Here is a 26,515-nt window from a genome sequence, read left to right as displayed (position 1 = left end):
GTGTGTGTGTGTGTGTGTGTGTGTGTGTGTGTGTGTGTGTGTGTGTGTGAGAGAGAGAGGGGGGGGGGTCTAGAATGACCCCTAGGTTGTAAGCCTGGTTGTAAGGACTGGGATGATGGTATTGCTCTCAATAGTAATAGGGAAGATGGGAGAGGAGAGGGTTCAGGGAAAAGATAATGTGTTCAATTCCTTCAGTCACTTCTTTTGCCAAGAACTCAAGGTCTTTCCCTAATATATGGGTACTCTCCAGATGATCACTTTCTTTTTTAAAACAAGACACCTAGAAACGGACACAATCCTCCTTATGGTGTCTGACAAGGTACAGAGGATCTAGTCCACTACCTAGTCTTGGATGCTATACCTCTATAAAAGTAGAGCAAGAAAATCTTGACTTGACTTACATTGAGCTTTCAATCCACTAAAAGACCCCTAGGTATTTTTTTTTTGCAAAGTGCTATATAGCAATGCTTTCCTTACCTTATACCAGTTAAGTTGATTTTTAAAAATCTAAACATAAGGGCATAGCTAGGTGGTGCAGTGAATAGAGCACTGGCTCTGGAGTCAGGAGGACCTGAGTTCAAATCCGGCCTCAGACACTTAACACAAAAAACTAACTGTGCAACCTTGGGCAAGTCAGTTAAACCCAATTGCCCTCCAGAAAGCAAAAATTAAATTAAATTAAATTTAAAAATCTAAACATAAAAGTTTCAATTTTTCCTAATATATTCCTCTTTTTAGATTCCAAATTTAGAACTTTAAGGGAATTCTGACTTTATTCCCATACAAAAACAAAATATCAGCAACAGCATCTTCTACCAGCAATAGCAGGATGTCATAAAACCAAAAGGATACCTAGCCACTGGCATTCATAATCCAATCAACTAATGGTCTATATTGTCAGAATCTTTTCGAATCTTGACTCTATCATCTAATGTGTCCGGCATCCCTCCAAACTGTGTTATCTGAAAATTTGATGACTGTGCCATCTGTGCCTTTATCCAAGTCATTGATAAAAATGTTCAACAGCATTGGACCAAACCCAGATCACCAGGAGAACCTCTTTCCAAGTTGAAACTGAGCCATTAATGACTACTCTTGGAGTCCAGGCATTTAACCAGTTTCTGAATCTACCTAAATGTATTATCACTTCGCCATTTCTAATCCTTTTGTCCATCTGAATAACATGAGAGACGTGGTCAAATGCTTTCCTTAAATCTGGATGATTATAGCTACAACATCCCACAATCTAGCAGTCTGGAGAATCTGTTAAAAATGGAAATGAGGGTTAGTCTGGCATGACCTATTCTTGATGAACTTCCAGATGTTCATTCGCTCTCTTTTTAATTCAGTATTTCACATTTTGCCAAGAATCTAAGGCAGGTTCACTGGCATATACTTGTAAGCACTCTGCTTTTAGCCTTCTTCAGAATTGTAGCAGATCTACCCACAGTCTTCACTGATAGTCACCACCAGTTCTTTCCATTCTCATTCACTTGGGTCTGATGATGCGAATTCATCCAGGACAGTTAGTTTCTCCCTTACTATATTCCTCTTTGTCTTGGGTTTTAACTCCCTAACCCAACTTAATCTACCAAAGAATTGAACAGACTTTTTTGTTGTTATTGTTGGAGGTACTAGGACTTAAAGTGTGGAACTGGAGGCAGAGGTAATATTCCTCTAGCTGTCTTTTTGGTAATCACTGGTTTTTAGCCTCTCCATTTGAATTTATGTAATTTACATAAATATTGCGCTGAGATTTGGGGGTGGGCTGAAGAAGGATTGCAGATGCCCTAGGAAACTGAGGTGGCCTTTCTCAGATCACATCTGGAATAGTTTGTTCAGTTCTGGGTACCACATTTTAAGAAGGATGGTGATAAGCTAGAGAGCATCCAGGCAAGAATGATAAAGATAACAAAGGGACTGGAAAGCATGTCATATATTCTGGGATGGGCCTGACATGTCAGTTTCCTGGTAATTTCATTTATATATTGGAATAAAATGACAAACTCCTAAGTCTTTCACTGGTTAACAGGGAGATTTATATAGCTGTCTCAGGAGAACATTCAGCAAGCACACATTGAGAACCTGCCTCAAGTCTATGCAGCTGAACAAAGGTCCCCTGCCTTCATTCTCCATTGTGATCCACCAGTCATACCTCCAACAGGACCTTGGTGCTCCTCAAAGGCTACTTTATCCTTAGATAAGAAGGAAGCATTGTCAGTGCTCTGAACCTTCAGTCCCCTGAACCAACCCAGTCTTACGTTATGTCTCAACACCTTTTAAGGAAAAACTAACCTAACCTGCATGATGGGGTGGGAGAAAAGGTTAGGATATTGCTCCTGCCGTATCATATGGTGATCTATTAAAAGAACTAGGGAGATTTAGCTTAGAAACAGGAAGACTTAGGGGAGGACTTGAAGTGTTTGAAGGGCTGTCAAGTGGTAAAGGGATTTCATTTGTTTGCTCAGCTAGAGGGCAAAAGTAGGAGCAAAAGGTGGAAATGACAGAGGCAAACTTTGCCTTAATATCAGAAGAAGCTCCTAATAAATAGAGGCGTCCAAAAGTGGAATGGGACGCTATGCTGACCTCACTGGAGGTCTTTGGGCAAAGGCTACAGTATCATTTGTTGGGTATGTAGGAGAGAAAATTCCTGCTCAGGATTCTCTGACTTCTGAGGTTCCTTCTAACTGAGATCCAGATCATCCAACATGGTGTTAGCATGAGCTGCTAGGTCTGTGTAGTATACAGAGGAGGATGCTTGTGATGGAGAAAGGCCTTGAGAGATATGAGGATCTTCTAAAGGAACTACAGGTATTTGGTCTGGAGAAAAGATTTACAGGAAGACTTCAAATATTTGGAAAGCTGTCAAGGAGGAGAGGGATGTGAAGAGCTCTTCTTGGTCATGGAGGGCAGAATTAGCAGCAATGGCGAGGCAGTGGTAGCCCTCTAACCAGGAGATTCTATTCTTAACTTGCTGGTATCCACCTACAAGTCCAGAGAATGCCATCTTGGCTAGAGACTTAGGCTTTCCACAGGCTCTGGATTGACATCTACTTGTTGCAATTGGCACAGAATGCCTAAATGTATGGTTTTTATTTCTTTGGTTTTAGGTAAATGCCCTGTCTACCCAACAGAATTGGTATTTGCTTTGGATGTGTCACGACAGAGATTTGAAGTTGTGAAAAATATGACCATTTCCATTGTGAAGGACCTTAAAATTAGGGAAAACAACTGCCCTGTGGGAGCAAAGGTTGCTGTCCTTTCTTACAGTTCTGACAGCAGGTATCTTGTCCGCTGGTCAGACTATTCCAGCAAGCAGCAACTCCTCCAGAAGCTCTCCAGAATGACATTTGAACGACCTTCCTACTCCAGAGATCTTGGCGATGCCATGCTATTTGTGGGCAGGAATGTTTTCAAGCGAACCTTACCAGGACCTAATGTTAGGAGGCTCACTGTGTTTTTTAGTGATAGTCAATCTTCAGATATGTCATCGATCATCACTGCCACCATGGAGTTCAGCGGCCTCAATATCATTCCAGCTGTATTTGCTTTTAACGAAATGTTTGCTCTTGAACAGGCCTTCCAGGTAAGGACTTCTCCTAGCTCTTATATTTATCCATTTATTTATTCTTATGAATGCAAGCTGCTAATCTCTTTTATGGATTTCAAAGCAGTGTTCTGTTATTGATGGATAACAGGGAGATAGTTAATTATTTTTGAGACCATCAGAACCATTGGCACTCATCTAAAGAAATTTCTTTGACCATCTCAGCACTTCACAGGACACTGGAGATGGACCTTAGAGGTGTTCTAATCCAACCCTCTAATGATACAGATAAAGAAACTGAATTTCAGGGAAAAAAAAGACACTTCTCCAGTCATTCAAGTGTTAAATAGCAGATCTGAGATTTGAACTCACTTCCTCTGATTCCTAATCCTAGTGTTTGATCTGCCACCCACATCAGGCTTTTTTCTATAAACTCTTTTAGTCTTTTGTCTGTATCAGTCCTTTTACCCTGGACAGATAATACCTTTTGTTGTTTATCTTTACATAAATGTTTCTTGTCTCCCCAACTAAATTATAAAATTCCTCAAGTCAAGGACCAAGCATATTCACCTTTGTAGCCATAATACCATGTACACATGAGATACTCAATGAATGTTTATAGATGATAAAAAAACAAAATCAAAAGTTCTTATCCTGGGGGCCATGAACTCAGTTGTTTTTTAAACTAATTCATAAGGTAGGGAGACTCCAGACTTGTGGTTGTCTCAAAAAAAGAAAAATCAAAGAAATTTTTTTCTCTTCCATATAGTTTGATGACACTGGCACCTATCAGGTCATTCCAGTTCTACCCTCTCAATTTTCTGAACCAATAGAAAGACTTCGTCAATGCACACTTTGCTATGGTAAGACCAATAAAAAATATTAGCATCGTGAAATTTTAAAGCCTCCAGCTGGATCATGGGACCTGGCTTTGGAGGGAGTTGTGTTTTGGTTTACAGATGCATACTGGGTAAGAATTTGATTCTCAAGGCTATGAACGGCACAAAATTTTCCCCAAATCACTGTTTGAAAGATGAACTTTAAAAAAAAGGGAGGGGGAGCTTTCTAAACAATGCCCCAAGCAGCCTTAATTCCAGAGGACCCATGATGAAGCATTCTGCCCACCTCCTGACAGAGAACTCAGGGCACAGATTGAGACAAATACTTTTTGGACATGGTCAAATGTGGGATTTCTTTCCCCTCAACTATGCATATTCATTTTAAGAGTCCTTCCTTCCTTCCTTCCTTCCTTCCTTCCTTCCTTCCTTCCTTCCTCCCTTCCTCCCTTCCTTCCTTCCTTCCTTCCTTCCTTCCTTCCTTCCTTCCTTCCTTCCTTCCTTCCTCCCTTCCTCCCTTCCTCCCTTCCTTCCTTCCTTCCTTCCTTCCTTCCTTCCTTCCTTCCTTCCTTCCTTCCTTCCTTCCTTCCTTCCTTCCTCCCTCCCTCCTTCCTTCCCTTCCTTCCTCTCTCTCTTAAATTGTGGGGGAAGTGGGAAGGAGAAAAAATGGATTTTGTTCATTGAAAAAAATACTAAATTTTAAGAAATTCAATGTTTCCTCACCTACTTCTACCCCACCCTGCCCCTCCCCCTTGCCAAAAAAAAAAAAAAAAGAACAACCCAGTTCAATTTGACAAACATTTGCTAAGCATATAACTTGGGCAGAATCTTACTGTAGGTACTGGGGATACAAAGTTCAGCCAAAACATGGTCTTGTCTTATCTCTTCCTCTCCTTCATGGAACTTACAGTCCAATAGAATTATAAGATACAAACATGAATAATTATTATACAAAATAATACTACCAAGTATGTGAGTTATAAATTGAATATTATCATATCAACTGCCTCTTAAATTTCAATCAAGGTGGCTTAAGTAGAGTCTAGCTAGTCTTGCCTTTCCCTTTTCCACTTGACATGAGATTGACAGTGCTTACAATGCATGGCTGAGCCTAGGCAGTCATCAGATCATAAGACAGAGCCATTAGGGATATCAGGGATCACCCAAACCAACTCCGTCATTTTGTCGATGACAAAATCAAAACCCAGGGTGGTGAAATAATTTGCCCAGGATCCCAGAGGGAGCTTGAATTCCACTCTGAGACTTGTGAGTCACTATCTACTGTTTTTCCTACTATGATAGTCAATGAACATTTGTTAAACATTTGTTTTCATGACCTGCACAAATTTAGAGAATCCATCCCAAATGTTCACATGGACTGTTTGTGTCGACCTAAGCCCTTATTGGCCTGATCAGCCAGTCAGACAGACTGAACTCGAATCTAACACATTGATGCCATTTGGGTCATCTTTGAGAACAAAGGATGACAATCAAGCATGTCCCATGTGCCAGGCCCTGTACTAAACATTGTCATGCTCTCTCTCCCACAATGTCTTTAGCTAGTATGGACAGAATTCATGCTCAAGTCTGAAAGCAGTGCTCAAAACTCAGTTTAATCCATAGTTGCAGTGAATACATTTGTCAGTATAAAAGGGAGGATGGGAGGAGGGACACTGTGGAGGAAGAACAGTGGAGTGCAATATGATAGAAACAGCTCTGGACTTGTGCAGGGGTAACCACCTTTATTAGCTTCATGACCATGATCAAATCACTTAACTGTGAGCCTTAGTTTTCCTGCCTATACAGTGAGAATGATGACAATTCACATATTACTTATCTCCTATGAGGCTATCATGAACCTAAAATGCTCAGCATACTTTTAAGTACTATATAAATCAATGTCAGCTATTGAGATAGATATTTAAAATCTAAGGTTTTGAGTTGTGGGTTACTTTGTTAATCTTAGGTTCAAAGACTTCAAAAGCGATCTGTTAATTCAGACTCCAGCCTTTCTCAGGTCACCATTCCACTATGTAAGTGATGAGTAGTTTTGTTTGTTCACAGATAAATGCTTCCCAAATGTCTGTGCAGAAGAGCAGGCTGATCCAATAAATGAGTACATGGACGCCCTCTTCCTTCTGGATAGCTCCCGGCATGTAACAGGAGATGAGTTTAAGCAAATGAAAACTTTCCTAAGCTCAGTTCTTGACAGTTTTGACATTTCTGCAGACCCTTTCCAATCCAATGTAGGTGATCGGTTGGCTTTGCTAAGCTATTCGCCAGGGGATTTCTCCAGGAGAAGGATAAGTACCCCTGTGAAGGAAGAGTTTGTCTTTACCACCTATAGCAGCAAAACCCTAATGAAGAGGTATATTCAGGATTCCCTTAAGCAACTTCATGGAGAAGCCTTTGTTGGCCATGCCCTGCAATGGGCAACAGAGAGGATCTTCTCCAATACAGAACAGTCAAGGAAAAACAAGGTCATCTTTGTTATATCCGCTGGAGAAAATAATGAAAAAAAGGATGTCTTAAAGGAAATGGCCCTGAGAGCCAAATGCCAGGGGTATGCCATATTTGTGATCTCTCTGGGATCCACACAAGAAGAAGAAATAGAAGACTTAGCCAGCCTCCCCCTGGATCATCATTTGATTCAACTTGGCAGAATTCACAAACCCAATTTGGACTATGCTGTGCGATTCATTAAACCTTTTGTCTACTCAGTCAGACGTAAGTCCCCCAATTCCATTTCTTTGCTTTTAAAGAGAAGAATGTGTTCATTAGCAATAGTAACGCCACTATGCATGGCAGAATGGATATCTCTTTTGTCAGAGTCAGCAAAACTTGAGATGAAGTAGTGCCTGTAACATATGGAAGCTTTATGACCTTAAGTACCTTTGGTACCCCAGGGAATGCTACAGTTTGTGAAGTAGCAGCTGATATGCTTTGGTAAAAGATTGCTCCCTGAGAGTTCCAAAAAGCAGTGAAAAGTCCTAGCCGCAAAATAACAATGGAGGGAGGAGAGGTTGGGAGGGCAACATCTATTTCTAATCTAATCCAGGAGCATACCACAAGTTAAGTCAAATCAAGTCAGTAAGTATTTATAAGCACCTACTATGTGCCAGTCACTTTGCTAAGCACTGGGAATACAGAGAAAGGCAAAAATAGCCCCTGCTCTCAAGGAGCTTACAGTCTAGTGGGCATGGCAACATGCAAACAGCTCTGTACAAAGATGAAATGTGCAGGGTATATTGGAGATGATCTCAGAAGGAAAAGGGACCAGTAAACGTTTCTTGCAGAAAGTGGGGTTTTAGTTGAACCTTGAAGGAAGCCAGGGAAGCCAGGAGACAGAGATGAGGAAGGAGAGAGGTCTAGGCATGGAAGACAGCCAGTGATAATGCCAGAAGTCAAGATATGGAGTTCCTTATGGAGAAGCAGCAAGGAAGCCAATGTCACTGGATCACAAAGTACATGAGAGAAGTAAGATAGAAGAAGACTGAAAAAGGAAGAAGAGGGGTGGTTATGAAGGGCATTAAAAGACAGAGAATTTTCTTTTTTATGCTGGAGAGAACCACTGGAATTTATGGGATACTCAAAGAACTAAAATGTGCCCTAGTGTATATATGTATATGGTCACTGATCACAGATTTCATGCTAATGGGGTATGGGTTGGTGAGCTATTCTTTTAACAGTATTTTGACTCCAAGAGTCAGGATAACCAGTAGTACCTAACCTCTATCATTCTCCAGAAACCAGCCTGGAGTAAGGATTTGGATTATATTTTCTATATATGATTCTTTTCCAGCCCTTCTAGGTAACCAGAAAAGAGAAGCCATGAGATAACTTGGGTCCTTCCCATGAAGTACCCACTACCCTAGTTTGTCAAAAAGTTTTCAATTGAACTTGTCCCACCAATAATACTTCACACCAGACTAGGTTGAAATCATTACCCTTATAGGTACCCTGTTGCCATCTAGTCCAGTCCCGTTGCCCAAAGCTCTTCCAAAGCAACCTTAACATTTAAGGATGTAGTCAATATTGCTTTCCACTACATGAGCACAAAATTTGTGCATTGTAACATCCAGCATCCCAATACTGACCCTACATAAGAATAGGAATCCAGATAGTAGCTAGGTACTTCCTTAGAGATATTAGTTGTAGGATCATGGAGATATTCTGAATAAGTTTCAATGAAAGACTTAATATTTCAATGGTAGAATCCCTTCTTATAATAGAAGCTCTTAACTAATTACAGAGGGTGTCAGCCCTAGTAAAATAGCAATCACCAAACTGTAGCCATATCTTGGCCTGCCATCTCATGGAATTATGTTCAAGGCAATATGTTTCATATTAATTAGGCTATGAAACTGTCTTGCCATGGCCCATTTTCCAATGTAATAAAAATATGTGCTAATTAACATAGATCAAAGACCTGAAATAAACATTTGTTCCACATGCTTTTATAAATGATGCCCAAATACCTTATGTTGGATGCCCTTATTCTTCAAAGATCATAGCTAGAGAGAATATAATTCAACCTTATAAAATCCCTTTCAAGTCTAAAGGCCCAATATAACCATTTTTTCCACTCTTTTAATAGGAGGATTCAATAAATATCCCCCTACAACATTGGAGAGACAATGTAGAATCATCTTGTCGGAACCATCATTTTCTCTAGACAGGAATAATATGTGAGTTGGAAAACTCTGTTTTTTTGGGAGAGGTTATTGATGATGGATGAACATATACATAAAGTGTTCTTGATTAATAGATTATAAAGATTAACAGGGGGACTTAAATAAAACATCTTCCCTCAGTGAAGTTAGATTTCATTTTCTGTAGAGAAATCTACATTCTCATTGTGTTTTTAGCCCTAGAATTTGAATGTTTTCATTTTGAGTTTTCTTATTTTGTACCCCAATTCATTCTTTCAAATGTAATGAGGGAGGGCCATTCTAATTTCCAAAGCCACCCATCTCTAAACCCCTGTGACTATATGAAAAGTCTTCTGCCATGATTTCTTACATAGGCACAATCATGAAAAGAAAGAACTCACTCTTCATAAGATTAGCTATCATTGACCTCATGACTTAGATTCTTCACTATGAAACCATTCAGTGTTCTCTGTGCCCAGGACTTTGGGCATCTTTCAGCAGAGACTGGCACATGTTGCTCCCCCAGGAACACACACAATGTAGGAGAATGCCATCTCAGAAACACAGGGAAAGTCCCTTCACAACCTGTTCCCTCCCTCTAAAGCTAGTCTGCTTCACTGCTATGAAGTCTCAACACCTCTCTATTTCACAGACTTCAAAGAATCAACTCTGCATAAGTCCAGTCTGTACCAGTCTAAAAAGTAATCTGTCTAGGCATCCATTTCTTCTTTCTTTAATCTTCTTCCTATAGAAAGCCTGAGGATGGGTGAGAGATTGGCATAACTCTCAGAGATATTGCTAATAACCTCTGTTTGCTAGCCACTGTTAGAGTTAAGTTGTCCAGGGTGAATTACTGAGGTAATTCTCGCCATGTGGATGAATGACTTAACATTAATTTGTAAAAAGTTTACCCCAAATACCTTTCTCTCAAAATAATTAATAACTGTGGATTATCATAAAACTTGTCCTGTTGTTCTCCCCAAACTCAGGAGTGTCACCTACATTTACCTAAAATCTTTCCTATTTTCTTGTTCTAGTTTTACTTCTGACATTTATGATATCTCGTCTGGTGAAAATGTTTTGTTGAATGAAGAGGCAAGTAAGCCAGAACGTTCCCCAATTTTTCTGGAAGACAGTCGAAGTGAGGAAGTGGTCTACTTTCCCGACCAAATGTCAATGCCAGAGGAACTAATAGTGAAATATCCTAAAACAATGGGGACAGAAGAAATAACAACTCTCACTTCAGGTAAGAAAGTAAAATGTTCATCTGGAACTTTCTAAAAATATGTTAAGTGTTGAAAGGTTTTGATCTCTCAGAACCAGATTTCCAGTACCAGGAAAATACAGGTATTTAGTTGATAGTGGAATAGATCCATTTTCTGAAGAAAATTTAGAGCCCCAATTTCTTCACTTGTAAAATGATGAGACTGAATTATTTCTCAGCTTCCTTCTAATTCTGATGTTCTACAGTTCTAAGTTCAGGATTATAGTAAACATTGTGTTCTTCAATGTTTCTATATTCTTGGAGTTTCTGGACCACCTAGATCTTTTAGCCTGAGAGGCCCTACTAAAATGATCCCTGGTATTAGCATTGAGTCCCTTTCTTAGCTAGCCTGCCACCCAGGTAATAACAACAATACTGGCTTTTATCAGAAATCACAAGATAGGGGCGGCTAGGTGGCACAGTGAGTAAAGTGCCAGCCCTGGAGTCAGGAGAACCCGAGTTTGGTTCTGGCCTCAGACACTTAACACCCACACCAAAAAACTAGCCGTGTAACCTTGGGCAAGTTACTTAACCCCAACTGCCCTCCAAAAAGGCAAAAAAAAACCAAAATTCACAATATAGAGTGACTCAGTGTGCTGGAGAGGAGAATATAAAACAAACTGGAGAAGAGGAGAGGTCAAGGAAGCCCCTCAAAGTTGTCTGTGCTCTTGAATTTGGGTGAAATCTATTAGAAATGAAAGAGTTCCTTCTTATGAATACACTGGGGTACTGAGCCATAAAAAAATATTAGATATCTTTTCCCAACCATATGTGCCATCATCCAAGAGCTCTCTCAGTGTATTCAGGGAATGTGTTTGATTATTAAAGATCAGAAAATCAATTTAAGTAGTGATATTTTTTCTATCAAAATAAAACATTTTCATCTTTATGTCACAAAAATTCAAGCCCTCCACAGAAAATTTTTTTGAGAGGCACTCTTTCAGAAAATCCACAAAATTCTTCCAGAACACTTGTTTGGCCACATCACAAGCATTTTAAGTATTATTTCATTGATATAATAGGTATAAACAGCATGAGGAACACATAAAGAATACAGGTTATGATCAGGAACACCTTAATGTCATGAAGAAAATTTAGTGTTTGAGGTTTCATTCTGTAGGTTTCTAAATAAAACTAAGGTTTAGTTGTTAATTTTTCATAATTTAGTTCAATTAAATTATAGTTCCTGTGTGTGATAAATTAAAATAATGTCCTTAATTATTAAGAATTCAATAAATGTTACCTTAAAAAAATTCTTGGGTATACACCCTAATGAAAGATGCTACACAGGATTATAATAAGGAAAGACAGATTTTCTTCCCTATTCATACCTGGTATATTCTCTTGATATAATGTCTTCCCCCCTCCCCCATTCCAATTTACTGGTCATCACTCACCTTCCCACTGGCAGCTCTTTTGCTTTTCCATGCCTTCTATTTTAAAAAAAAAATTTAAACTTAAAGCCTTGGTAGCTACATAACATAATGGCTAAAATGTGGGACTTAGAATGAAGAAGGCCTAGGTCTCATTCTTTTCTCTGAAACTTAGCAGCTGCGTGGAATGTCACTTCTCCCTTCCCTCTGTGCCCCAGGAAACATTCTAACACTCTACAGTGTAGGTGGGTTATACCTGAAGGGTATTCCCTCACTAGAAAATTAATGTATTTAAACTCTAAGACAGCAAAAGCTTGCCTTTGTAGATGTAGACATTCAGAATGAAAAAAACTGTGCCAATCATTCTTAACACAAGTTCTCTTGCTAATAATGACTTTATCAGTCAGTATGTAGGTGTGTTTGGTGCCATGGCAACCAAGTATTCAGGTTATCTCATTTTTCATTCTAATATTCACTGCCAAGTAGACTAGCTTCTTTTGCTTTTAAGTCAAAGGTTGCCAGTGGTGCATTTTTGTGTGCCTACTTTGACTATGTCTCTATTGCAGCACGTTTTGTAGCAGTAATTAATCAATAATAATAGTAACAGCTAACATATTCACATAATACATTCACATATACATAAATCTTTATTTAAACATATATTATCACTTGAGCCTCAAAACTCTGGGAAGTAGATAGTATTATCCCTATTTTACAAATGAGGAAACTGAGACAGAAAGGTTAAGTGTTTCAGAAGTTGAGAGTCAGTGTCAATCAGCTAGTAGGCATCTGAGGCAAGATTAGAACTCAGGTCTTTCTGATTTCGTGTTTGGCCTTCCATCCATTGGCACTCCTAACTACCTCAATCAATCACCAATTGTTATTAATTATCTACTAAAGGTCAAGGACTGTGCTAGATGCTGGAATACAAAGACAAAAATTACCTGACCTCAAGGACTTTGCAAGATTTATTATTAACAAACACTTAAGTGCCTACTAGGATTATTGGAAAGACTAGATGTATCTGGGTGTAAAAATAGCAAAGTCTTAATTTGTGATTGTTTTGTTAGTGACATGTTTTCCATTCTATTAATATAAAGATGTGAACTGTTTCAGGAAAGACAGCTGTGATCAGATTGAAAACTTGTCTTTGAAGTTGTCTTTACCATTCTTCATTAGTAAAAGAAGGATTTTCCATTTGGTTTTTAAGATGATGGGAGTCATGATGATTATGTTAGCCAGAATCAGGTTCAGTTGGGCTGAAGAAATAATTGTGCAAGGCTCTAGTAAGAGAAAATGTAATTGATCAGTTGTTACTTTCCCTTTGTTTCCCTACTATGTGGTGAAAGGGGAAAGACTGATGGAAAACCATGGCAGGTGGTTGTAGTAAGGGGTTCAGTTCTGAGGAGGGAAACTTTTTTCCCCACCATTTAAAGCAAACAAACCAAAACCAAGAGCTGAGTTTTTGACTGAGCCTGTTTTCTAGGAATATAGTGCTATAGTTTTCTTTCTGTTAAGCAGAGCTAATTGCCAAGAATTACTTGTGTTATCTTTCTGTATAATGTGGCTTCCTTCTGGAGAAGAAACTCTGACTCAAAGCATTTTTGTTCAACCACTGAGATTGGATTTGATAAGTGCCAGATGTATTGCACAAATAATGACTCTTGGTAACTGACCCAAGGACTTCCATAACATCTGGATTGCTGTTGCAATTCACAAGGTAATCATTGTGAACAATGACTGATGAACTCATTCTTCAGTGGAAACTCTGGTTTTAAACAAGGAATTTCCTCAACTTAAACATTCTTGGAATCTTGTGAACAAATCCCTTTTCACATATGTATATCCATTAACCTTCTTCCCGTCTCTTCCTACCTGCTGATATCTCTTATTATTCCCCCATCTCCTCCCTGGGTCTCTCCCCATTGCATATAGTACTGACTCCCTGAATTGTGTCCACATCTTTGTTGTGGAAGGAAATAATAAGGTGATTGAATTAGCGGGACTCAGAGACGAGAGTTGTCCTATGTTAATTCAGTTGAATTCAGGTATTCTCTTTATCTAAGAGCTCTCATATTCCTTCATACATTCATTCAGCAAACATTGAGTTTCTACTACATGCAAAGTGCCTGGTGGCCTCTTTCATTGGATGCCTTAGTGTGTCTAAACTAGAAAAAAATGCATTGTAAAAATTCAGTCATTTTTGTGAGGTAGATGCTATTATTTTCTACATTTTGCATCTGGGTAATTGAGGATAACAAATGTTAAGAGACTTACCCAGGTTCACTAATACATGTCTGAAGTGGTATTTGAACACAGGTTCTTCCTGACTCCAAGTCAAATGCTGTATCCAATGTGTCAGCTGGCACCCATTGGTAGAATTTGCTTTTGTCTAGAATTATATAGTAAAACGTGGAGATTACCTTTAACATGGAGATCAATTTCATCCTTGTGGGAACATTTAGAATCTCATGGATTTTTTTAATAGACTGTGCATGGGATCTAAATATCCAATTTCATCTAATTCAAAAAAGGAGCAGAATTACAACTCAAAATGACAATATACTTCAACCTCAGCTCAGCCATGTGAAGTGCCTGCTGAGCTTATTCACTCATTCATCCCACAAATATTTATGGTGCTAGATTGCTTTTTAATGGCAAATTTTACTGGGGAATTTAAAACAAATTGTTCCCTCTCACCCAACCAATTGGACTTGGACTTGTGGCCATTTTCTGTGCTTTAAAAGTGTTGGTCTCATTTCTATCTAAAGATGTACTTTGAGAAATCTTATAGGAACACAGTACTCTGCAAACAGTAGGAGATCAATAAATGGTTATTTGATTGTATTCTATTGATTCATACCTTTCAACTCAAGGCCAAAGAATTTTGGAGCTGGAAGGGACCTTAAAGGTCATCTTGTCCATCTTCCTTGTGAGATAAAGAGAAGACACTGAGAGAAGTTACAGGACTTATTCAAGGGCATATAGCTAGTTAATGACAGAACCTCAGAGTGTTCCAGTTTAGTCTTATACCTATTGTAACACTCTGTCTCTTGTGTGAGAAGTAGAAACTCGATTCTTAACCTTAACAGTATCTGAGTTTCTGACATACATATACACACACATTCACATACACACATATTTAACAACACGCACTCTGAAAAAATGTATGCTCAACACACTTTAAAGTTTAGTCTACATTATCATCATCTTTTTCTATCACTTTCTTATGTCTAGACAGTCAACAAAATAATAAATTAAGCCCTAATTTGTAGCATTTGCCAATATCCTAGGTGTGAATATTCACACCGAAAACTTAACTATTGGCTTTCCAGAGTCTGGCTGACCTGGCTATCTACTACTGGTATGTTTTTTTTTTTAATAGAATGAGAATGGAATCTGCTAATTTTTTTTAAAAGTTCCTAAATAAAATGAGACAGCCACAGAATTGCTGAGTAAGTTGAGCATTTAATGATAGTAATTGATGACATAATGTTAAAATAGTTAGAAAATAATTAATTTGACTCTCATGGCTGGGGGAGAGGAGTGTTTGTGGGCTGTCAGAAGTCCCAAGATACTTCATTTTAAAGTCATTCCCAAAGTTGTCAGCCTTACCTTTGCTTGGGAGTCAATTTGGAGGAATGCATCTTTCCAGGGTCCCTTCTTCATTTCACATCCTATTGTCTGCAACCACATCTAACGTCAGTTGAGGTCCAATGTATGTGGAATATTTAAAACAATACTTTCCCCTACAATGTTCCATGCGTCTTGTGCTGCAGTGACTAATAAAGTAATTTCCCTGGGTTGTGTTTTGTTTCATGAAGTAATTTCCCTAATAGAATGAAGGGAACTTAGCATGTGATCATGTCAGCAAAGCCAAGAGTGAGTTCCCTGCAATCTAATAAAAACATTTATGCATTAAATGCCTGCTATGTGACAGTGATGTGCTAGATGTAAGTAGACACCAGGCATACACAAATGAAATGATTGCCATTCCCTGCCTTCAAGGAGGTTATCGTTCCAGAGTGGGAGAATGGGGCATGTGCATAAATAAATAGAAGATCTTAAGTTCAGGACTGGAAGGCACTTTACAGGTGATCTAGTACAAGCCCCTCATCTTACAGATGAGGAAATGGAGGTCCCGCTGGGCTGAGATGTCCCACAGATTGTGAGTGGTAGAGCTGGCATTTGAATCCTAGCCCCAATTCCAAACTGAGCACTTTTCCACTAACATTCTATTCCCTGATGGCTCTCTAATAACTCACTAAACCAGTTGTTTCACCCTTCCCCATCTGCCATTTCCCTGCATGGCCTTATTAGAACGTAAGCTCCTCTCTCTTTTGTATTTGTATGCCCAGTGCTTAGGACATGACTTGGCACATAGCAAATACTTGGTAAGTGACTTTTCACTCATTCATTCATCAAACTGATACAAGGCAGTGTGATAAGTGCCAAAGGAAGGTCCCGCGCAGTATAAAGAATTTCAGCAGCGAGAGATCGCTTGCCCCCAAGAAAATGGATGCCTGAGACCAGCTGTATAGGCAACTGTGAGTTGGAGAGCTCTCCAGAAGGAAGACACAGACTGCCCACGATCGATATATTAAGGAGTAGAGTCAATGCAGAGATGGTGCAAGGAGCCGTGGTGGGCAGTCCTTCCTGGAGAGTTACATGCTCAGTGGTATCCTCGGTGGGAAATGGACAGCCAGTGTGACGACAACCAGCAGAACAATGCAATGAAAGTTTCTGCCACTCGTCCTTCCTGCTGAGGGGCTCTGTAACCTTCAGGAGGTTCACATGGAAAAGCAACCAGCAGTGTCTTTGGGATCAATCGATCAAGAAGCTTAATTACTGTCTTCTCTCCTAAGTCAGCCTTGCCTCCACAGGACATCTCGGGAGGAGATGGGGATGATAGAGGCTGAAAAATGAGACCTTGTACCTGAGAGATGCAGGTGCCAGGGGAGAATGAGAGGTGGCACTGTTGTGGCATTTGTCATGGAAGTTGTTCTAACTTCTCTTTCTGCTGAGGATCAGGGAAGGCTTCTAAGAGGAGATGGCACATATGTGGGACCCTGAAAGAAGAGAGGGATCACCATAGGTGTAGATGGAGGATGGAGAGTCCATCTCTAACACAGGTGACAGTATGAACAAAGGCACCAAGATGGGGGAAGAGAGGACAAAGAGATGAGGCCAGTTTGGCTAAGACACCAAGGGAAATAGCATAAGATAAAATTGAAGAACTAAATTGCAGTCAGGTTGAGGAGGATCTTGAATGTACAGTTAGGTGGTGCACTAAATAGAGTGCTGGGCCTGGAGTCCATCCAGGACACCTGAGTTCAAATCCCTCCTCAGACACTTCCTAGCGGTGTGACCCTGGGCAAGGCACTTAACCTTTGTACATCTCAGTTTAAATGGAGATAACAACAGGACCTACTGTGTTTCCCTGATAATAAGACCTATCCTGAAAATAAGCCCTCCCCTTACTGTGTAAGATTCCTCTAAAATAAGCCCTCCCCCGAAAATAAGCCCTATTGAGATTGCTACTGTAGTGAAGGTGATCCCCTGTGCTACACGCTACATTACAGTACCCTCTGTATGCACCGTTCCACCCCCCCGGGTGAAACGCACGCCGCGCTCCAAGCTGCATCCAATCAGAGCTGCAGCAGTGAGCACGTCATCCTCTTCTTTATTGAATTCATTATTGAATAAAGGTACATTTTTTTGTTCACATTTACCTGTTTATTAAAATTGCTGTCAATGTTCATTAAAATAAGCCCTCCCCTGAAAATAAGCCCTCTGGTGTTTTTCTGTCCAAAAAAATTAATAAGACAGTGTCTTATTATTGGGGAAACACGGTATCTCCAAGGGTTGTTGTAAAGATTAAATGAGATAATTATAAAGCACTTAACATAATGCCTGACACATAGTAGGCACTATATAAAAATTCGTTGTGATAATGATGGTGATGATCCATGAATCAGTCCATGAAGTTGGGGCTGTTATGCCCATTTCAGAGGTGAGGAAACTGAGACCTGGGTAAGTTCAGTGACTTTTTTTATTGTCACATGACTGCTAAAGGTGGGAGGTAAGATTTGAACCCAGGTCTGTTAATTCTGAATCCAGAATTCTTCCCACTACACCATTCTGTTGCTCCTCTGAGTCCTCCTCCTGTTGAGAATGGGACACTTGGTTCCCAAAGGCTTTGCCAGCAGAGCAGAAGCTCTGGCCAGTCCTGCTGAAGTGGGCAGTCTTTGACAGTTACAACCTAGCTATCTGTCATCACAGAACCATCCTAGCTAAGCTAGAAGATGCTCAGCCCCATGCTGCCCCTGACAGGGATGGGCTTTTCAGTCATGACTCTCAAAGACCATCTACCAAGTCATAAGCAGGTCACCATCTGTGCTGGTAGAAGGGAGGACTCGCCCCAGTGAAATGAAGCCATGTGATTATTGCTAATTCTCTTTTTATAGTACAGTGTTTATAAACTCAGCCAGATGCTTTTAGAGCCAGAAAAAATTCAATAAATACAGTTAAGGTGCTGAGAGTTCCACAATTCCAAAGGCATAAATTACTTTTAAAAGCCTCTAGGGTGCCGCTTACCAAGTTATTGTTTCCATGAACAGAATGGTCCCCAGGACTTACTACACCTTCCTGCAAACCTTACTTCTATCCAAAGAGCAGCACTAGCAATATCCAGCTGAATTTAAAAATAAGAATACTAATTCTGCTGCTTCAAGAAAATGTGAGAATCCTAGGGGATTCAGTGGTTCGGGAGCATTGGACTGGAAGTTGGGAAGTCTGGAGACTGTGTTCAAATCCTACCCTAGATATTACCCTTGTGACCCTGGACAAGTCACTTTAGCTCTTTCAGGCTCAGTTTACTCATCTGTAAAATTAAGGGGTTAGATTATATTTATGAGTTTGAGAGTTCTAAGGTCCCTTCCAACTCTCTATCTATGGTCCTTTGAATTTGTCTGTTCATTTTAATGAGAAAAGGGGTGAAGATAATCTGTGATCCATTTATATTGGGCTCAGGAATTTATCTAGTGTGACATATTCATAAATTCATTTGCTTACCTGCCCTTCCATGCTCAGTCCAGATCTCCTTGAAGCTTGGACAGGGTCCTGGCTAGACAGCAGATAGAGGAAGTCCTGGGTCACTGTGAGCTAATCTGAAAAATGTATAAACCACACTCAAGAATCTGAAAGTTTCCTCTATATCTTTCTACATAATGAAAAGAAAAAAATGTTTCACAGGATACATTCTCTAGGACCTCCCACACCATCTATAACCTACCTACCCTCACCGTCAAAGCTCACACTTACATTTTTACTCAATTCAATGAACGTTCATCTTACTGTGTGTAAGGCACATACCATCCCAGCTCTTACACACCTTAATTTCTCAGATCCTCAAAGCTAACTAGGTACTTAACCTCTTAGTACCTTTCACGTACAAATTACAGCACAGGGAGGTAAGGGAAGAGTTTCCTATACGAATAAAAATGACAGATCCCGGTTTTTTAAAGTATGTACCATTAAGTAAGGCACCATTTAGACAATAGAGATACAAAGATAAAATGAGAAATACTTTATTCTCAAGAGAGATACATTCTGCTTATTCTTTTCTTGTATCTGGACTGCTTTGGCAGTGAAGGCTATGGACAAAATAAAATACATAGGATTGCAAAGGAAACCAATTATATTGAAATTCAGCATCAAAGCATTTCTTAATCACAAGGGCATGGACTCCAGGTTAAGAATCCATGATTTTGAGGAGGTAACATATTCTCAAATAAGTATAATATAAAGTGATGAGAAGGGTGGAGGGAGAATTCAACAAAGTGTCCTAATTGGATTTAAGAAGAGGAAGAATGATATCACAGCTGCAGAGGGGAAGGCAGGGAGCAGGAATCCAAGACTTCCCAGAGGAAGTGACCCCTAAGCTGAGCTTTGAGGAAGAGATGGAATCTGAAGAGCAGAGCTGATCAGGGAGTGTTTTTCAGGCACAGTGGAGCTCCTCAGAGAATGCACAGAGAAGTGGAAGATGGTGCTTTGGACTGAAAGACCTGCCAGTAATCCAGTTTGGACTGGAATGTAGAATGTGGGAAGGGAGATGATATGAAATCAACTTGAAAAGGGATTTTGGAGTCAGATTATAAAGAATTAAACTTAGTCTAAGGAACTCCTTCTTCTCCTCTCTGGGAGACATCAAGAAGAGGTTGGGTGGAGATTTGATGGTGGTGGGGATTCTTTTGGGAGTTTGGGGCTGGATTGGATACCCCCTTCCACAAAGTCCCTTCAAACTGTCAGATTTGGGGATTCTGTTATTCAAAGCTTCTATTTTCTTGCAGGCAAAAGATGAACATGTAGGAATTTTGAGTAAGGGAGTGCCATGGGCAGACCTGTGCCTTCAGAAGATGATTTAGGTAGCAATATGGAGGATGGGTTGGAGAGATGTGTCTAGAAGCAGAGCAGTTTGGAGGCCAGGACAATAGACCACGAAAGTGATGCTGAGAGGTCTGAATTTTCAAGACATGGCATCGCATCCAAGATTTTAAGTTGAAAAACTTGGAAATGGCTATTTGAATTGCCAAGTTGTAAGAAGAAAATTATTCTCAGGCCAACCAGTTTGATGGGGTAGAATATGATTTGTATTCATGGGATTATAAATTTATAGCTGGAAGGGACTTTAGAGGCCATTAAGTCTAGTCCCCTTAATTTACAGAAAGGGAAACTGAAGTAAACAGAGGTCAGATGACTTGTCCAGAGTCACACAGCTAGTAAGTGTCTAGTCAGGGTTACAGAGATGATAAATGTTAAATGCAGGAGAACCTTGGTCTTCCCTACTCCAAGTAGATCATTTTATCTTCTAGGCCACACTGCTTTTTAAGCATCTGGAGAACAATAATAGTAATGATGATGATGATGACGACAATATTTGTCTAGTACTTTAAGGTTTGCAGAGGGCTTTCTATATAGCTTCATTTGATCCTCAAAAAAAGCCTGTGAGGCAGGAGCTATTATCATTTCCATTTTAAAGAGCAGGAAACTGAGGCTGAGACTTGCCCAGAGTTACACAGCTAGGCAGATCTGAGGAAGGATGTCAGCAAGGTCTGCCTGATTTCAGATCCAATATTCTATCCTCTCTGCCACTAAAATTGCCTCCAAAGACTCTTCAGCCTGGGTCACAGAGGCTTTTTTGTTGCTGTTGAGTTGTTTTATTCATATCTAGTTATCCATGGCCCCATTTGGGGTTTTCTTGGCAGAGATACTGGAGTGGTTTGCCATTTCCCTCTCCAGCTCATTTTATAGGTGAGGAAACAGAGGCAAAGACGGTGAAGTGACTTGCCTAATGTAATAAGTATCTGAGGTCCAATTTGAGCTCAGGTCCTCTGACTCTAGGGCCAACCCTCTATCCATTGTACTGCCTCTGCCCAAACAGAGGCCCTTAGTGACCTTCTGAACATTTCAGGTGTCCTTTGCCAAGCTTCCCATCCTCCTCTCCTCTGGATAAGAAGCTGGCATCTCTCTAGTGCCTTAGCCTAACAATTCCATGCTAGTGATCCTTAATCAGCTGTGATGGCAGAATGAGAAGATTCAGGGAATGGAGTTAGGAGACCAAAAATTAAAAAATGCTCACTTGAAAAGAGATTGAGAATAGTCTGGGATAGTTTGTGCAGGCTCACAAGTAACATGAACCTCATATGTAAATACACTCAGAACACACCTCATCTGCCGCATCTAATTGGACATGGCCTCTGGGATAATTCCAAGCATGGGCCACTGTGTAATCTTGCAAACTCTTGCCATTTCCCACCAGAGGGTCAGAGAGCAAGCCCAGCTGTCTTGCAACATCTGAAATCCCCCTCCAGATGACTCCAGGAGAGAAAAATTCAATTACCCTTTATTCTTCTCCGATTTTCCCTCCACCCCCACTTCTCTCTGAATTCAGCAGTTTTGGGGGAAGTTTGGCAGAGTGACCGATGAGCCCCAGCCAGACTTAGACAAAGATCTGGGAAAGTTTTCTTGGAAATCTAGGCTGACCCCTCATCACATCTTCCAGTCCCTAGGCTACTGAGACAGTTCTTCCATGAATGTGAGGGAATTCATACACAGTTATTATAGATGGGAATTTGGCTGGAGGGACCATCCAGAAAATGCACTGAATGGCCTTAACCCACAGGTATGTTGCCAATACTCCTGCCAGGCTTTCCTAATGGAAAATATTTTTGTGAAGTTCCATTCTTCTTGCAGAGTGTATATTTAATCTGGAAACATAACTCTCTGTATAAAAGGTCCTCTTAAACTATTGGGTTTAAACACTGAGCTTTGGATTCTTTGTAAAGGAAAGACATAAGAAATTGTAGACAGCTCTGAGATTCATGGATAAGCAAAGTGGCCAAATAACATAGTATGTTAATACTTCCTAGGGCCCAAGGTACTATGTTTTGCCCTGAAAAAGGCAATGAATCTTAGTTTTTTCCCTTAAAAAGAGATGGCAGCATAAAATAGGTCTTGCCTTGGCCTTCTTTTCTGATTTTCCTTTGAGCTTTTAAGCATCACTTGGATAAGTTCTGATCTTAATTTTTTTAAAAAAATATTTATTTTTAGTTTTCAATATTTACTTTTACAAGATTTTGAGTTTTTAATTTTCTCCTCCTCCTTTCCCTCCTCCTTCCTCAAGATGGCATGCAATCTGATATAGGCCATACATGTACAATCATATTAAACATATTTCTACATTAGTTATGTTGTAAAGAAGAATTAGAACCAAAGGGGAAAACCAAGAGAAAGGAAAAATAATATGCTTTGATCTGCATTCAGACTCCATAGTTCTTTCTCTGGATATGGATAGTATTCCATCATGAGTCTTTTAGAGTTGTCTTCGAGCTGATCTTAAATTTTAAGGTTCTCACCAGTAAGGACTCTGGTCACTTAATCTGTACAATGCCTTAGAGCTAGGAGATAAGCACTTAATAATATTTGAATTTTTGTTTATTGAAGGTCCATCAACTAAAGAGTGCTGTTTATTGGGGCGGCTAGGTGGCGCAGTGAGTAAAGTGCCGGCCCTGGAGTCAGGAGAACCTGAGTTTGGTTCCGGCTTCAGACACTTAACACCCACACACACACCCACCCACACACACACACACACACACACACACACACACACACACACAAACTAGCTGTGTAACCTCGGGCAAGTTAATTAACCCCAATTGTCCTCCAAAAGGCAAAAAAAAAAAAAAGAGTGCTGTTTATTGTCTATGGCAGGAAATAAAAATCAGTATATTAATTATCCTTTTACATTCTCTCCCCCCTCCCAACCAAGGCTAACTACATTTAGAGTTTTATGTATTGGTATTAACAAAGGCTATTGCCTGGAACCATGGTGTAAAATGGAGGTCACATGAAGTCCAAATGTAGCTGGGAAATTAATCAACAAACTTTTAATCAATGCTTATTAAAATAAAATGATATAGAGCATTGTCTATTGAGAAAAAACAAGAACTAATTCATCTTTGTCTTTCTATTCTTTGTGTTAAGCATAGTATCTGGCAAACCATAAGTGTATCATAAATGCTTTTTCACTCATTCATCCATGCAGAAATTCAACATGGAGTCATAGTGTTGGATTTGGACTCACACCATGGCAGAGACTAGTTCTATGTATGTGACCTCAGACAAACTTCATTTCCCTGGACTTTAGTTTCCTCCGATGTAAAAAATAAATTGTTTGGAATAGATGGTCTCTGAGGCCCCTTCTGTGTGTAAATCATATGATCCAGGAGTGTGGAATATTGCTAATTGAAAATAAAACAGAACCTATTCATTTTTTGTCTTTGTATTATAACAATGCCTGGCACATAAGAGATGCCAATAAATGCTTTTCTGTTCCCTCATTAATTCATTTATTCATCCACACAGAGAGTATAGTAGACAATGTGCAGGATTTGGAGTCAGAGGAAGTGGATGTGAAACCTGATTCTACCTATATGACTGTGGGTAAGTTACTTCCTTTCTCTATGCCTTGTATTCCTTCTTCCTAAATTGAGAGGGATCTAGGCCAAGGTCCCTTCCATGTCTACATCCTATGATTTTTGGATATGTAGCATTGTTAATTAAGAAACTAAACCCAGAAATGTTTCATTCTGCCATTTTTATTCCCAGAATTTAGCCCAGATCCTGGTACCTAATAATTTCTCTCCATTCACTCATTTATACAGAAAAGCCATATCTTGTAGCAGGCAAACCAATGGACATGGAGGTGGTGGATATGGGTTTGAAGCCTGGTTCTGCCTATCTGCCCGTAGGTGAGTCACATCATTCTTTGGGCCTTGGCTTTCTCCTCTCTTCAACAAGGGAGCTGGACTAAAATGATCTTCAAGTTCCCTTCTATGGATAAATCCTCAGATTCTGGATTGTGGAAAGTTGCTCATTGTAACCTACACATTGGGCACAATACTAGTCATATAGTAGGCACTTTATATCCTTGTGGATCAATTGACTACAAATAGTCAAGAAAACTGTTGACTTACTCTTGAATCCCAGTTTTTTCTGAATATAGGAAAAGTTGTCAAGTTAGCTCTAAAATATGTTTGTAAAATTAATTTATATAATTTCTTATGAAACAATTTATTGACAAATCCCTGATCAGTCATCTTTAAAATAAGAATTCAATTCAGTAAACATTTAAATGCCTACTAAGTGTGCAGAACAATGATGAGCATTGGGGCAGTTACACAATTTATATGACAGGCCCTTCCTTCATGGAGCTTAAAGTGTGGTTATGACATAAAAACTACAAAATAATCTGCTATGCCATAATAAATAACTCAGGAGAAATTATTTAGTAATAGTGTTTAGTAATTTAGCAATAGTTATTTAGTGTGCAAGCGATACTAAGTGTTGTGTGTGCTCTGAGAGGTAATTCCATTTCACAGAGAAGGGTACCACAAGATTTGGGTTTTAATGAATAGGTAGAAATTTAAGAGGAGATAGAGATTAAGAGATAGCTTGTAGCAAGAAGATTTGGTTGAAAAATAAATTCTTGTATCCTTTTTTTTAAAAAATTAATTTTATTGGTAACTTGTTTTTATACCATATTCTTTTCTTGATGTGTCCTTCCTATCTCCATCTAGTTATTCCTTGTAACAAAGAATAAAAAGAAAAAAAAGGAATTCAGAAAAACTAACTAATTTATCAGTCTGGTGTATTCAGTGTATTCAATGTTCCATAATCCCCCATTTTTGCAAAGAAAAGAGGAAGCAGCTCTTTGTCAATTTTTGGCAATTCCATGTTATATTTTCATCATAACATGGAGGAAAAAAGTGCATGGTTCAAGATACATCCACATTTTGCTGCATATGCACAAGTATACTTTTACATGCATGTCCCACCAGTGCAGATAACTTTGATTTGTGCTTCCTTCCCTTTGGAGCCAAGGTACATAATTCAGATTCATGTCGATGTCCTTGCCAAGTGGCACATTGTTTTTCAGTGCCCTTCCCCCATGTCTCCCTCTTTTGTCTTGAGCCTTTCAACACTGAAACAGTCATTGAGTTTCTTTGATGATATTCTAATGTCAAAATGTTCTAATGTCATGAACTTTGATGATATTCTAAGAACTCTCCCACTTAAAATAAGAAATTCTGTTGCAGGAGATGAAAACCTTGGAGGAAAAGAAGAATCAGGCTCCCCTTTGGAATCCAGCACTCTGTCTCTAGAAGATGTTTTTATGGATGTAGCTTTCCTGCTCGACTCTTCACGGAATGTGGGAAGTTCTGAATTTCAGGAAATAAAAGAATTTATAGCTTCGGTGCTTGACTACTTTTACATTGCCCCAGACCCAGTGATCTCTCGTGTAGGAGACAGAGTAACTCTCCTGAGCTACTCCCCTCAGGGCTATATGCCCAACACAGAAGAATGTCCAGTCCGCATGGAGTTTGATTTAGTTACTTATAACAGTGTACATCAAATGAAAAGCCACGTGTGGGAATCTGTTGAACCACTGAATGGTGAATCTTTTGTTGGCCATGCCCTGAAGTGGACAATTGATAACATCTTCTCAGAGGCACCAAACCTGAGAAAAAACAGAGTTATCTTTGTGATATCTGCTGGAGAGACCAATTATTTGGACAGAAAAGCCTTAAAGGAAGAAGCTCTGAGAGCTAGGTGCCTAGGTTATGCCATCTTTGTGTTATCCTTTGGCCCCGTGCACAATGACAAAGAGTTAGAAGAGCTAGCCAGCCCACCCCTGGATCATCACTTGGTCCAACTGGGCAGAATTCATAAGCCTGATTTTGACTATATCGTGAGATTCATTAAACCATTTCTCCATTCAATCAGACGTAAGTCATTAAATATTTCTCTTCTTTTGCTTTTAAAGTGGTTAGCATGTCTCTGAGTAGGGCCAAAGGATCAGCTCATTAATCTAAGGTTCCTGGAAGTTATCACTGCTGTTATCACTAGGTCCAGGGAGGAGCTAAGTAATGAGAAACCCATGTTACCCTGGTCCTTGGTGCATCATTGCCCTCAGGATCCACGATCCATGAAGCTACCTCTCGGAGTGAAGTTGCTTCATAGGGTCCTTTTTGATTATTTAGGATTGGCCTTGTTGAGATGTTTCGATATTCCAATAACTATTCCTTCACATGAAGCTCTGTATTTTGCAGTTGAGATTGGTAGAAAGAAGGCTATGTCAGAGAGCCAGGTTTGAATCCTGACTCTGCCCCTTCCTACCTGTGTGCCCTTTGGCAAGTCTGATCCTCAGTTTCCTCTTCTGAAAAGTAAAGGATTTGGACTTAATGACCCCTGGGTCCCTTCTAACTCTAAATTTGTGGTCT

The 26,515-nt window shown here is 39.6% G+C and overlaps 1 protein-coding gene and 2 long non-coding RNA genes across 3 annotated transcripts in view; 1 reads left to right on the top strand and 2 right to left on the bottom strand.

Annotated features, from left to right (window-relative positions):
* LOC138161642 (collagen alpha-5(VI) chain-like) overlaps positions 1-26,515 on the top strand; it is an 89,719-nt gene that overhangs the window by 56,877 nt on the left and 6,327 nt on the right. Inside the window, exons 32-39 of the mRNA XM_069088397.1 lie at positions 3,111-3,586; positions 4,317-4,410; positions 6,448-7,110; positions 8,981-9,071; positions 10,073-10,281; positions 23,598-23,675; positions 23,897-23,983; positions 25,331-26,020. Coding sequence (XP_068944498.1) covers positions 3,111-3,586; positions 4,317-4,410; positions 6,448-7,110; positions 8,981-9,071; positions 10,073-10,281; positions 23,598-23,675; positions 23,897-23,983; positions 25,331-26,020 — 2,388 coding nt within the window. The remainder of the gene's footprint in view (positions 1-3,110; positions 3,587-4,316; positions 4,411-6,447; positions 7,111-8,980; positions 9,072-10,072; positions 10,282-23,597; positions 23,676-23,896; positions 23,984-25,330; positions 26,021-26,515) is intronic.
* The window catches only part of LOC138161645 (uncharacterized), a 47,945-nt gene continuing 37,489 nt past the window's right edge, over positions 16,060-26,515 (bottom strand). The window contains exons 2-3 of the long non-coding RNA XR_011168414.1: positions 18,747-18,841; positions 16,060-16,741 (exon numbers count right to left, since the gene is read on the bottom strand). This is a non-coding gene — a long non-coding RNA (uncharacterized lncRNA). The remainder of the gene's footprint in view (positions 16,742-18,746; positions 18,842-26,515) is intronic.
* LOC138161646 (uncharacterized) overlaps positions 25,615-26,515 on the bottom strand; it is a 31,831-nt gene continuing 30,930 nt past the window's right edge. The window contains exon 3 of the long non-coding RNA XR_011168415.1: positions 25,615-25,752. This is a non-coding gene — a long non-coding RNA (uncharacterized lncRNA). The remainder of the gene's footprint in view (positions 25,753-26,515) is intronic.

Source organism: Petaurus breviceps, unplaced genomic scaffold (assembly GCF_028583685.1).
Source record: "Petaurus breviceps papuanus isolate PSGF00001 unplaced genomic scaffold, PetGlider_PUasm1.0 185, whole genome shotgun sequence".
Classification (NCBI taxonomy): domain Eukaryota; kingdom Metazoa; phylum Chordata; class Mammalia; order Diprotodontia; family Petauridae; genus Petaurus; species Petaurus breviceps.
The sequence above is the reverse complement of the archived record's forward strand: the minus strand, read 5'-3'. Positions and strand labels throughout refer to the sequence as shown.